General features: G+C 39.2%; 1 protein-coding gene across 12 annotated transcripts in view; it reads left to right on the top strand.

Moving 5' to 3' along the window:
• Armc2 (armadillo repeat containing 2) overlaps positions 1 to 14,413 on the top strand; it is a 114,428-nt gene that overhangs the window by 35,906 nt on the left and 64,109 nt on the right. For 11 of the 12 annotated variants that reach the window (XM_004873956.3, XM_021251543.1, XM_021251542.2 and 8 more), the window contains 3 exons: positions 5,171 to 5,247; positions 9,278 to 9,376; positions 13,395 to 13,570. In XM_004873956.3, coding sequence (XP_004874013.1) covers positions 5,171 to 5,247; positions 9,278 to 9,376; positions 13,395 to 13,570 — 352 coding nt within the window. The remainder of the gene's footprint in view (positions 1 to 5,170; positions 5,248 to 9,277; positions 9,377 to 13,394; positions 13,571 to 14,413) is intronic. The other variant, XM_087208653.1, reaches the window with a different exon arrangement.

The following is a 14,413-nucleotide window of genomic DNA, read 5'->3' on the forward strand; positions in this document are numbered from 1 at the left end:
TTTTAGGGAAAAATCATTTGATTAGGCCTAGTTCTTCCGCCTACAGGCCAGCTATGGCATTCCAAGACATAATTCCATTTTGGCCTCCCATCCCACTCAGTTTCCAGGATACAGTTATCGAACTACTCCACTGAGACCTGGAAATCCCCTCTCTCACAGTTCTTCAGAATCATCCTGCAAGACCGCTGTCTTTACCAAAAGCTCTGAGGAGCTGACTATAGTGAAGCACACCCAGGGATCCCAGCGGTGCCTCCAGAATGTAAGACCAAAGGCCTTACCAAATGCTCCAAGGAGCTGACTGCAGCGAAGAACACATGGGAAGGAACACACCGGACAAGTTGGAAAGTAAAACAGACCTTAGTCTGGCCAGACGGCACTCCCAAAGCAAAGTAGCTTAGAGAGGCGTCAGTCCAGAGGCCCGAGGCTCTTTTTATAGGGGCTTGCAGGGAAGTTAACAGGCAAAATTTACAGAAGAAGGAACAAAGGTTAGTGGTCTTACATTTGTATGTTAATTAGCCTGACAAGTACTGATAGTCAGCAGATGCTTTGTAGATTGTTCTATAGATAGTGGTGTCCGGAACAAAGAGTTGGATAATTATAGCTGATATGGATCTTATCTAGTATCCTGGAACTAAGAAGCATCTTTATCTATTTACTCACATTCAATTACAGTTGGGGCTAGGGTAGTTGTATGATTACAGAGTTATGCAGTCCCACTCTTCAGCATCCTTTCCCAGCCCCGCCCACCCGTCCACAGTCCACAGACTCTCATTGGCCCCATTTAGGGGGACACCAGGTTATTATAGCAGCCAGCCACATTGGGATAAACAAGATGTAACAAAAGACTGGAGGGCAGTGGAACTAAGAACAATGAGGAACTATGCAGATGAAGATTTGGTTCCTCCCAGGGTATCTCCCGAAGGTGTGGTCTTGCCCTGGAGCATCACAGCATCACGGATTACTGAGGTCTCAGTTGTGACTGGAGGCCAAATGGAATTATGTCTTGGAATGCCATAGCTGGCCTGTAGGCAGAAGAACTAGGCCTATTCAAATGATTTTTCCCTAAAATTATGTAGCATTGCTCCCAACAAATTAAGATACCCTAACTGGTGGGATGTTGTTCTGGCTCTAAGAATGTTACAGAAGAGCTTTAGGAGCTGATTTCCTGAATTACTTTATTTTGGGTACATCAAAAATCATTGTAAAAAATTTAATTATGGTCTTTAATAACATGGAACAGGAAAATGGGAAGAACAGTTATACTACCTGACTGAATCAAGATAGGAAAACATCTGATAGGCAGGAGCCCATTGACAAACACAACACAGTGGAATTTAATAAGAATGGGTAAAGGTTGAACACAGATGGGCACATCTACCTTCGCGGTACCCATGAGAACCAGTAAGGACTCACCAGTACCACGACGTGACCACCAAAACTGCTGGCATGGTTTTAGGCTGCATTATTTCCTATATCTTCTCTTTGCTCCTCAGGTCCTACCATTAGCTCAGTGCCGGGGTCCAGACCTGAAAGGGATCCAGAGAGACTGACACTCGGAGTAAGTGAGCAGGCAGACAGTTTGAAACTGCAGCCAGAGGACTGCTAATGCTCCGGTGATGACAGTGCCCACGGTAGTCAGCAGTCACACAGTATGTCATTTTGTCCTCACAGCAGTCTTACATTGGGGGCCATCATTCACCACCCTTCATAAACGGATGAGGGAAGCAAAGCTTAGGTTCAAAGCCTTCCCACAGTCACACAGTCATAAGTGGTAGAACCATGGGAGGAAAAGCACAGGACACAACTTGAAGTGATGAGTGCAGCATCTTTAAAGATGAGAAAGGCTTTCAGGAGGAATGAGGATAAAAATTTGTTTGTTGCGGCTCCAGTTAGTACCCAGACCAGTGAGTAGATGTGACAGGGAAACAGATTTTGGGGTCTCTAAAAGCCCATCTGTTGTTCTTCCTCTTCTTCAGTGAAGGAGGGATTTTCTTTTCCTGATGCCCCTCATTCCTACTCCCTCTTCCTGTGGGAACCTAGTTGCACGGCTCCACAGAAATCCACGAAGCTCAGCTGGCCAGACTGGATGTTCTTCCCAGTCCTCGGTCACTGTTCCCCGGGCTGTTTGAGGTCATGTTTTGTTTCTCCACCTCTTTTGAACTCCTTTGCCCCTTGGTGCCCTTTACTTATGACTGTCTGGTGAGGCCTGGCCCCAGGGTCTGGTCTCTGAGCTGCTCTTCTGGTGACTCTGTTCCCCATATGCCACTGTGATCTTCAGCAGAGCCCTTTTCCTGATTTTCACATCTCCTTTCCAGATGCTCCATTTGGCATCAGAGACTCAACAAGGCAAGACTCAGACTTGCTTGAGCCCTCAAACTGTTCTGCCCCCTAAGCCTCCCATGTGTGAGGGCAGCCTGGCTGTCCTGTTCCTCCAGTCTGTATTTTGTTTTTCTTGGTATAGGGAATTGAACCCAGGGCCTTCACACTGAGCTACATCCCTATCCCTTTATTGATTTTTTTATTTTGAGGCACATTCTCATTAAGTCACTAAGTTTCCAGGCTGAGCTTGAACTTGTGATCCTCAGCCCCTTGGAGTTCTGGGGTTACAGGCATGCACCACTATGCACAGCTATATTCTGTTCTTCAAGTGCCTGAAATCAACTACCACATCCTCTCAACTTTTCATTTGTGAGCTCACCCTCCAAATATTTGTCCTTGTTATCTCTCTCTCTCTCTCTCTCTCTCTCTCTCTCTCTGAAACAGGGTCTCACTGTCTAGTTCAGGCTGGCCTTGAATTGACTAGGTACCCCAGTCTGGCCTCAAATTTGTGTCGATCCTCCTGCCTCAGCCTCCAGAGTGCTGGGATTACAGGCGTGTGCCACCACACCCAGCTCTTCATGTCTCTTTAATACTCTAGTCATTGCATACATCCAAATCCTGTCTGTCCTTTTCTAAGAACCTATGGCAATTCCTCCTGCCCATCAATTTGGGTTCATTACTCAGCCCAGGCAGCTGTTCTCAATTTCTTCCCAGCAGAACCGTTTGTGCCTATCTTGCTAGCTCTGTGCGAGTGTTCACTGCCCTGACTTTCAGACTTCTTGTGTCCCTCTTTACCTGATTCACTCTCACTACTCTCTTTTCTAACAGTGGTGCTGTCATTTGCTCCTTCATCTGTTATTCTCTTGAAGCCCATTTTTCAGTCTACTCCTCCCACTCACTAATCACTTTTTCTTCAGCACCCTCTAGTTTTGTAGCCTACTGAATTTTACCTCCTAGCCCTTTCTTAGAGACTCTGTTGGGCTTTTCCATGTTAAAAAAAAAAAAGTTCCTCAGTTCCACCAAGTAGACTTTGAAATTCATCAGGGCAATACCTTATCTGTTCACATCCAGCACTGGACTGCTCAGACTCAAAAGGAAGAGAAAATAACATTGACAATTCAAGTTCTTCTAGTGTGCCAGTCACTCTAATTAGCACAGTATAACCAATACCCTTGTTTTAAGATGAAAAAACCAAAACCCAGTGACTTTCCCAAGGTCACAAAACTGATAAAATTTGAATCCAGGACTTGAGTCCAGGCAGGTGGGTCCAGAGTCTACATGCTGGGAGCATAGAGAGCGGTGGTTAATCCCAATCCTGTACCCTTCTGAGAACCAATAGGACATGACACTGCCCAGTGTTTGCATGTAATAATGACTGTAAGGATGGCATTGACAGAGGCAACCTCATCGCTGACCATGACCTCAGGGAGAGTGGACCAGAGACTTTGGAAAGCCATTGGTTAAAAATTCCCTTGTTTTATTTCAATAGTTGTTTAGGACAGATGTTATTAAAAGAAAGGACTTGCTTCTGTTTTCAGATGCCCTTGTTCTTTGTAGAAGTGGTAAATATGGAAACTTTTGCTTGATCTTATACCCTATCAAAGTTTTGATATTTTACCTATTCATAAAATTGAGTTTCTTTATCTGTGCCTTCTTTTTAGAGGACCCCTTTCTATATTCTTTGTTTGGTTGTCTAGGAACATTTTGCAACCAGATCTATGTTTTTATTGTATTGTATGTTTTATTGTACAAAATCAGAGCAGTTGCTTCGGAGAATTAATTAGACCTTTTTTTAAAATTAGCTTCATTTTTTCCCTATTTTATGATAAAAAGAAATGTTAAGTATTTTTAAAGGACATGTTTATGGAAAAAGAAGATATTTGGAAAAGCTAATCTTTAGGGCAGTGGTAAAGGCCAAGCTGAACATTCACTGGTGATGTTGCTACACAGGAAGCATGAGCAACAGACATACAAACCAAAGTTCACGGTAATAATGGCCACATCTAGACACATTTTTAGAGCAAATAGTATATCAGATTGCCAACAGATAAATTTTGTTGTAAAATTCAGTCATATTCCATAGTGCTTTTTGCCTTGGAATTTTATAGAGATATTTAAAAGTAAATGGTTGTAAGTATCAGCTCAAGTTCAAAGAGAAGTTGTACCTTTCTGAGATAGTCTCGACATTAAGTCTGATTTTTAAAACCTGAGCATAAGATCCTACCATCCATCCACCGCCACTCTTTTATTTGGAACGTAACATATTTGTTATCTGGGGACTGCCTGAGTGTACCTTCAAGTTTTTAACTTTTAAAGTATTTCTAAGAAAATATTTTTAGAGAATATTAAATTTTCAAATGGAAACAGGACGTCTTGTGATATAATGAAAAGATAAGTGAAGATCAGTGATTTGGAAAAAAACGCTTTCCAAAAGTGACCCTGCTGTGTGACTTTGGGCACACCTGGCCAGTTTGGGAAGAGGGAGCAAGGTCTCTCTTCCAGCTGGGAACGGTAGGCTTTTGTGTCCGGCTACCAGTTATTTCTTATTGTAACAGTGCCCTCTTGTGGTCATATCCGTAACCAATTCTTTTGCAAAGTAAACTGCATTCATTTTTTTCAGTTCTTTCTAATAGCTGTACTTCATATTATGATGCCACTATGACTTGTTTTTCAAAGATAAATCATAATTGGAAATCAACAGCTAATTAGAACAGGATACAGAGCCCCAAACCCCATCTTACAAACAGTTCTTTTTGGTTTCTTCAGAAACTGAACACAGCCAACTTGTCACTTACCTACATGGAAATACCTTGTGTGCACTGAGTGTTTTGTATCTTCCTCTTCCTCCTAGGGACCAGGGGAAGAGGTGGGCCAGAGCTTCCTCATGCCCCAGCGTTTCGGACCTGAGCAGGCTGGAGACCAAAGCGGGTGAGATGCTTATGTTCCTAGTGGTCCTCAGCACACCTTCATCCACAGCTACTCTCTTGGGAAGTTTGCCCTGAAGATGTGTGGTGTTGGCTCACTGTGTGGAAACTCTAGGAACTGTGTCCAACTTGGTCAGAAATCAGTGTTTAATTTTATGAGTTTTTATTATTTTTACAAAGTATCTTACCATTACCTAACTCTGGTGCCTCAAACATGATGGATTATAGTCTTAATGATTTTACAGAAACTATTTAGTCAAAGCATTTGGAAAATTGCAAAAAAGTTGGTATCATCATAGTTCTTGGGTTCAAAACTTGAGTGAAATCATTGCTTACTTAAACTATTAACCATGTTAAGACAGCCCTTTCAGGCTTTAAACTATTTAATTGAGAAAATTAGGCAATATAAATTATAGGCTAGAAATAATACAAAATGTATTAAAGGAGTGGAATATGGCAGTAAGAAAAGTTAAAAATGTACATTTATAATATCAAATGAAATTAATATAAACATAATTTTAAGAAGGAATGGATAAGAAAAAAGTGAAAATAGAAGAAAAAAATGGAAACAAAGCTTTTGTACATAGGAAGGGGAGGGGGTTGGGGGGGGAATGGGATAAAATAAAATAAAACTTATTTTTTTTAAACCCATAATTTTAGATATAAAATTAAGTTGCACAAACAATGACATAAATTATGGGTTATAGATCTATGTGGTAAGTACGCAAATCCAAGCATTGTTTCCAGTTGCTGCCCAATTTGGAAAACTGGTAACCTCCAGAGGGGGAAGAAGGAAGAGGATGGAAAGAGGGAGACACACAGAGAACCTTAACTGTGTCTGGAAAGTTGTATTTCTTCAAAATAAGGGGAAGAGAAGGGTAAAAGTATGGTACAGTGTTACTATCTGACCAAACTAGTGTGGGTACACAGGCGTTTGTTATAGTCTTCATATTTTTGTACACATGAAATTTTATGACACCAAACTAATATTTGGTTAAGAATTACCAGTAATGCATGTGCATGTTTATAGCAGCAGAATTCATAATAGCTGAATCTTGGAGGAAGCTTATATGTACATGAACAAATGAATGGATAAAGAAAATGGGCCATTTGCACACAATGGAATACTACTGTTCCTTAAAGAAACATAAACTTGAGTCATTTGTAGGAAAATGGATGCACCTTGAGGCCATAATCTTAAGTGAAGTAAATCAGACACAAAAGCTTAAATATCACTTGGTTTCACTTATTTGATAAATAAAAGCAAAATAAAAGCTAGCTATTAGAAAGTAGGGAGATAGAGCTTTCTCAAATGGGAAGGGGATCTAGGGATAGAGGAGGGAGTAGGGAGGGGAGGTACAGGGGATGAAACAAAGGAATTAAGATGTGTTAGGTACATATGACGACTCCCCACAAGGAATGTAAACATGATGTACTGCAAATGTATACTAATAAAAAAGGGGAAAAATAATTATCTTCAAAACTAGTTTCTTATCAATTAATGACTTTTGTGGCCACTGGAAATTGCTCTAGCACTTAGGAAAATCTTAGATATTCTAATTTCTAATTCTAATTTTTGTTGCTAAGGATCTTAACATTTACATGCTAAAAACATCAGCCAATCCTAACATTGTGTCAGGTTTTTGTGCTCAGAACTCAAAGCTGTGGTTAACAACTATAACCACTGAGACAGCAAAATCTTCAAAAACATGCTGAATTTTTTGCTTAACTTACCCAATTTCCTGTTGAATCATAATTTTTATATTTAGCAAACTATGAACCTAGATGAAAGGGCTTTCTAAAATATTAGGTTGTTCCATAAGACTGAGACAAACTCTATTGTTGTGTGTGTGTGCATGTGTGTGTGCATGTGTGCACGCATGTGTGTGTCTTGAAAAGCAATCACACAGTTCCGTGCTTCAGTTTGGAGCATAACTCACAGATATGTACAGAGTGGAGGTGGAGGAGATGCGTGGGGTGAAGAATGAAAAGCCGTAGCCAGACACAACTACATACAAGGATTCCCAGCAGGGAGAGGGGACGGGAACCTTATATCAATGTCTGCCCAACTGCTATTCTGAGACAAAACGAGTCTGAGAAACATTCAGAAGGTTGTGGGAGGGTTAAATAAACTGTTCTGTGACTTCCAGCTCACTCCTATAATTCAGCTCTTCTTGGGATTAACATGTTTTTGATTCTGTTTGTCCTGAGAAACAAGTTAGTAATTATGGTTTCTCATAACACTACCTTATTCACATATTGCGTAGAAGGTAAAAATGGTGATCTGTACCCACTGGGCTTAAATCTGTATTTCTAATAAACTCAAGTCATCATAAGAGTGTATTGGTTAAATTAATGGTTATTGACCTATCATCTTCTGGCTTTTCACTTGCCTTGATTAATGTTGATTTTATTCATATACCTTGGACTTTCAGTAGTTTACAATGAAATGTGAGTGGCCATTTTTATATTGCTTGAATATTCACGTTTACTTTTAAAATTCATATGTATGACTTGTCAAAGTTAAGACAGACTCATGAAGATAATGAGTCAAAAATTGAGCTGATAGTCTACAGTCTTTTATCTGTAGTTCTGAAGTCCGCAAAACTCTAAAAGTTGAAATACTCTTCAGACTCTTTTAGTGGCAATACCTCATCTGAGCTGATGGGAAGCCAATTACTCTTTGTTAGGGTGGGCATTCATGTATTTTGCTACAGGGTGCTCTGCTGGAAGACCCTATTGGGTTATATGTAATATGCACTGTGCACACTACATTTCCTTTCTAAAATCTAGATATTTCTTTTTAAATTTCTTTAAAAATTTTTATTAGCATATGTTTGTAGTACATAATGATTACATTCATCATAGGAATTGGTGCATGTACATAACACATCTTATTTCTTTTTACTTCCCCTTCCCTTCCCTTCCCTGTCTCCTTTCCCCATTTACAAATATTTATCTCCCTGTTTCCTATTACCTATCTTTTATTTTGCTCTTTAAATTATTTATACTTTGAGTTTCTCATACAAGAGAAACCATGTGATATTTAAGCTAATATTTATCTCAATTAACATGGTCTCAGGGTGCATCAATTTTCCATAAATGACTCAAATTTATTCTTCTTTAGTAGTACTCCATTGTGTATAAGGACCACATTTTCTTTATTTATTCATCTGTTAATGGACATATAAGCTTCTTCCAAAATTTAGCTATTATGAATTCTGCTGCTATAAACATGGTATGCATGTATCGTATGAAATATGATGCCTGTAACACTTTTGGGGATATACCTAGAAGGAAAATAGCTGGGTTAAATTGAATTTCTATTTTTAGTTTTTTGAGGAATCTTCATACTGATTTCTATAGTGGTTTTACTAGTTTACATTCCCACGAACAACATAGAGGGGTTCTTTTTTCCTCCATAGCCTCACCAGCATTTATTATTTGGTTTCTTGATGATAGCCATTCTTTCTGGAGTAAGATGGAATCTCAGTTTTAATTTGCTTTTCTGTAATGGCCAGAGATGTTGAACATTTCTTCATGTATTTATTAGCCATTTGTCTACTCTATATTGAAGAGGGGTGCATTTAAGAAAAAATAACTGAAGTCTGTAACCCCAGCATTGGGAAAGCTGAGGCAGGAGGATTTTGAGTTCAAGGCCACCCTGGCCACTTAGTGAGCCTGAGCTACACAGTGACACTCTGTCTCACCAACAGAAAAAAAAAGAAGGAGGAAAGACTCAAAACTCAAAAGTTTGCCTTGCTGATAGTCATCAGCGTCCACAAAGCTTAACACTATGAATTGTCACAGTCATATTTTAGCATTCTGATTTTATATTATCTTACCTGAGTTTAATTTAGGGTAATTTGATTAGAAGACTGGTAGTTCTAATCAAAATTAATTGGGTTGGGTGCAAAGTGAAATTTAATTCTGTAGTTTATTAGTTTTAGTAATAAATAGGAAATGCTTTTGACTGTGCTCTATTACAATTCCTTTTTCATGACTCTTTCTCCTACTGTGGATTTATTTTGCAGTCTCAAAAGCCAATTTGCAAGAAAAGGATACAGAAATAGAAATAGACGAAGTCTTTTGGAATACAAGGATCGTACCAATTTTGCATGAATTAGAAAAGGGTAAAAAAATAATTCTTGTTTTAAATCAAAAATATCTGTGGTTATTTATATATTCCCTATTGCCCTGATATTTTTAGTATACTTTGACTGTCACTTCTGTGAACATGTTCCAAAATAAATGAAGTCATCTGTTTATTTACCCAGCAATGTTTGTATTAAACATTACATGTAAATAAAAAATTTAGTGAGTAAAATTGTACTTCAAATGCACCAAAAAGCTGACTTCTAAAATTCCTCTATAATACAAATTAATGATCACCTCCTCTACTCAAGAAAAGGTTTATTTAACCTCTCTAGGGAAACTGCTTATATAGAATTAGAAAAGATTTCAGGACTCTGAAATTGAATGAGAATGAGTCTCATGGATGGCATCCTACACAACTGTCCCATGTTTTTCTTGATCCAGCTGTGTAAGATCTCCTACTCTTCCAGGTTAAGCACATCTTTTGGGGACCACTAACACCATAGGATGTGGCCTGGGCCTAGCCTTTTCATTATGGAATAAAGGTCCACAATGCTTCATGGGTCCCTTCAAGGGTATTAGAAACCAGGTAGAGGATGTCTCCCCACTTTCTCCCTCTTTGTAGCCCCTCAAAGATTCCATTTCTGAAGGTGAACCAGGCTCCCCTGGAGCTGTGGTCATAGCCCCAGTGTCAAGCTTGTTGCCTAGCACCCAGTGCATAGCAGGCCCTGGGTTAGAATTGTTGGATGAATGCTCCTTGGAAGCACAAATCACATGGAATCCAAAGGAAGACAGTCCAGGAGAAGCAGGGTAAATCAGCCCTCCAGAAGCACACAGGGCATGCACAAGACCTCCCCTACATGTTCTAGCCACTCCCCTTCTTGGCTCCCTGTGGATGCCAGGCTGTGCTCCTACTAGCGGGGAAGCCTTGGATAGAACATCTGGTCTTAGTGCTGCTGCTCGCTAGCTATGTAGTGTGGAGAATTGTCTACAGTCTATGCTCAGTAGTGTCTATCTGTCAGGCAAGGGGTAGATGAGACCAGATCACCTCCAAAGTCCTCTGCAGCCCTAAATCCTAAGAATATGATCGTGATGCCGTTTCTCCTCCAGAGTCATTAATTTTCACCCTCTTATTAGCATGCCAGGTGCACCTTGGGCCCTGTTTTGGGGAGATGTGTGTACAAACTAGTAAGAATAGCAGTGAGACTGGGGAAGGGGTAAAAAATAAAATGCTTCAGGGCCAGGGATTTAGCTCAGTGGTTCTGCCACCTGTCTCACAAGTGCAAGGTCCCAAGTTCGATCCCTGGTACCAAAATAAAATAAAATAAAATAAAATACTTCAGTGGGGAGAGAGATCACTGAGGTCTGTCTTGGAGGAAGTTCTCAGACAGAAGGATTTAAGAGGATGCTGAGTGTGCTGCCCCACACACATCCCAACAGAGTGAACTGAGGACACCAGCTGAGGAGCCAGGGGGGTTGAGGTTCAAAGTGTGGATGTGTCTCCTTAGAAGGGCCATTCTACACTGAAATGTGGCATTGTTCTTCCTGGACAACTTTAAGAGCAGCAAATGGTGGTGAGGCTGGATTACTTAACCCCTTTGGATGCTTTTTAACTTCTTTTGACATAATTTCAGGTTTATAGAAAAGTTGCAAGTGTAGTTAAGAATTCCTATATACTTTTTACCCAGATTCCCCCAATATTAATATTTTATTGCATTTGTTTATGACTTTCTCCTTCCCTCTCTGTCCCTCTTTCTCTACCCCCTACACACACACACACACACACACACACACACACACATTATTTTTATATTCTTAGGACCTCTTGAGAACAAGTTACCAATGTGTTGCCCTGTATTTCTAAGTATTTTAGTGTGTTTTTATAAACAAGGGCACCTCTTACATAGGTAGAAATTACCATATAATAATTAATTGTCCCAGTAATTTTCTTTGTAGAAAAAGAAAATCCTGCACCACAGCCATTCGTCCCATCTCTTTCATGAGCTTGACATATTTGAGGAGTACAGGCCATTTATTGCATAGATCCATGAACCAGGGTTGACTCGTGTTTTCTCACAACGAGACAGGTTAGGCACCTGAGCCCGTACATTGCACAGGAGATTCTGTGTGCTTCTCAGTGCCTTGTGTCAGGAAGTCCATGATGCTGATTTGTTCCCTTGCTGGGGATGGGAACTTCAGGCACTTGGACCAGGTGGTGTCTGCTAGGGTTGTCTTCTGTAAAGTTGTTATTTTCCCTTTTTAACTACTAAGTATATTGTAGGGGAAAGTTACTGTGTATAACAATCATAACTAATTGGTATAGAGGGATTATTTGATCATTAGTTTAAAATTTGATCTGTGATTCTTGCTTTTTAATTTCTTTCTCTTTTTTTGGTACCGGGGATCGAACTTGGGACCTTGCACTTGCGAGGCAGGCAGCGGCACCACTGAGCTAAATCTCCGGCCCCTTTAATTTCTTTTTAAGCTTAAACTACTACTGTTGAGTAAAACCAAGCAAGCTGAAGGGTTTATAAGGGGAGAAGTGTTAGAAAAAGACCTTGGGGCCACCCACAGCCCATGAGTGGCCCATACCTGGACTTGGGGCTTATGAAGAAACAGCCAGTCACAGAAGAATAAAACAACACAATAAAAGTGTTTGATACAATAGAGTTCAGATTTTTTCCTTTATTTAAAGTTGGTCTAAGTAATTTCCCATCAATTCATTTATTTAAGTGCATAACCAAATGGCATTGAAGGTTACTTAGCTATTGAGGTTTAAATTTTTTTCTTAAATGTTATTGTTGAAAAGAGCTAAAAATGGCCTGAGTCATTTCCTTCTGCAGGCACACACTTCCTCTATGTGGGCTTCTAAGAGCACATTATGGTATTTATTTAAGATTGGTTTCCTACTTTTAAATTTTGTGATGGAATCTATCAGAGATAATATTTTTAATGTAATACCTTATACCTTGGATTCTTTCATTTCCCCTCATGTTCTCTTTTATGTGCTACTTTTGCTCCTGTATGCCTCTCATGATGGCTACCACTTTCAAAAATGACTTTCCTCAAAATCATAATTATAAAGTAAAATGTTCTATGTCTCTCTGTTTCCTAACTAAAATCTCCTTTTCATTTTTCTCTTTTCTGATAATAGTGGATTTGGTGACATTTTGAGCTTTTGTTCCATGAAAGCCTTCTTTTATCACATGACAGTCATTTTCACAGGAAAATATTGATATTGTTTTCATCAATAGATATATTAGAAAATGAATATGTGTGCAATTATGTTATAGATTGTGTGAATAATATTCTCACCATACTGTGTGCTATTGATTCAAAGATATGCTACTTACTTAGCATGAGATCTATTGAGGCACTGGGTACACAACCCAACACACACACGTAAATGTGAAAAATAAGCAGTGGTACAAGGTACTGTTTGTTGAGTGTGAAATAGTACAATTTTCTGGAGACACCAAAACATAGACTTAAAGAACCAAAATCAGCAGGGAAAGGATAAGAACATTCTAGGCCTGTAGAACTCTGTTAAGAAAGGTGGAAGGCAGAGATGCAAGCAGTGTGCAGGTCTAGTTGGAGGGCATTTGGAGTAAAGGAGACTAACTGAAATAGGTGGCAGTTCCATTCTTTAATATACTTGTTGAAAGATGGTGTATTCTAGATAAGCTAATTGACTAATTGATTAATAAATGAGTCAACATGAAAGGAGATGGATCACAGATGGAAAAAAAAATCAAGCAGATGGAAGAGATATAAGAAGGTAAAGCCAGGCATTGTGGTGCACACCTGTAATCTTAGCACTCGGGAGGCTGAGGCAGGAAGATCGCTGTGAGTTCAAGGCCAGCCTGAACTGCATAGCAAGACCCTGTGGCAAAAAATCAAAATAAAACAACAACAACACAATGGCAAAAATATGGTTCAGGAATTTGAAAATGTCTATGGAAATAACTATAGGGTTTTCACCAGCAGTCTATACTTGACAACTTGAAAACTTAATCTTAATTAGTAAATGTTACTTTACTCTCTTTGCTCTGACAGAAGAAAACATTGAAACGGTTTGTGCCACTTGCACAGAACTTCAACATGCTTTAGAGGAAGGAAACATGCTTGGAAATAAATTTAAGAGAAGAAGTATTCTCCTGAAGACACTCTATAAACTAGTTGACGTTGGTTCAGACTTGCTCAGCCTTAAACTTGCAAAAATTATCCTAGCAGTAAGTTTTTCTTTCCTTTGGTCTAGTAGACTGTAGCACATAGAAGCTTTGTTTGTTAAATGCTTTATTTGTAAATATTACAAAGAAGATTAGAAATGCAGTGCCTGTGTTTAGAATCTTGAAAAACTTCAGGTAAACAAACTGGCATCCAAGAATTTGACTAAAAAGTATTGTGTAAGGAACTAAGGCTGAGTACATGGAAACTGTTCAAATAAATTCTTACATTTGGATTGTGACTAGATTTTAAAGAAAAGAAAGAAAAAAGAAAAAGTAAGAAAGGGAAGAAGTAAGTGACAATGTCAAATATATTCAAAGCAAGCAACATGACCAGGGTCCTTGTTGGGCAGTGCAGGCCATGGTCTCTGTCCTCCTGTTTTTCCTGGGTACTTGATTCTGCCTTATGATTTAGAATATAACTTTAATTTGGATCACAGATATAAGAGCCAAGTGCTTTATGAACCAGCGTACAAGAGGAAAACGACTGCATGTGACCACAGGAAGGTCCCTCAGTGGTCACAGAAGGTCTCTCTTGTTAAATGTTAGAAGAAAAGTCTAGACACCAACTAGTCTGTAAAAACTTTATCTAGAACAAAATGATGCCATTGTTTGAGGAGAGCGCTTTGTTGTTAAGCTATAAACAGTTGGAACCAAAAGATAAGCTACAATTATTATAGAATGTTTTAAGAGAGCCGCAAAAACAAATGAATGAAGCTTTGTTTCCTGGTTTCATAAGAGTAAGAGCCTTATGTGAACGCCCCATAATTCACATTATGTAAAATCATAAAGTACACAGTGCAGGTGAGTCTTGGTGTACTTACTGAGAGTGTCCACTGTGTCTTAGAT

Source organism: Heterocephalus glaber, unplaced genomic scaffold, assembly GCF_053883595.1.
Source record: "Heterocephalus glaber isolate CG9 unplaced genomic scaffold, H.glaber_assembly_v1.0 deba00000942, whole genome shotgun sequence".
In the NCBI taxonomy this organism is placed as follows: domain Eukaryota; kingdom Metazoa; phylum Chordata; class Mammalia; order Rodentia; family Bathyergidae; genus Heterocephalus; species Heterocephalus glaber.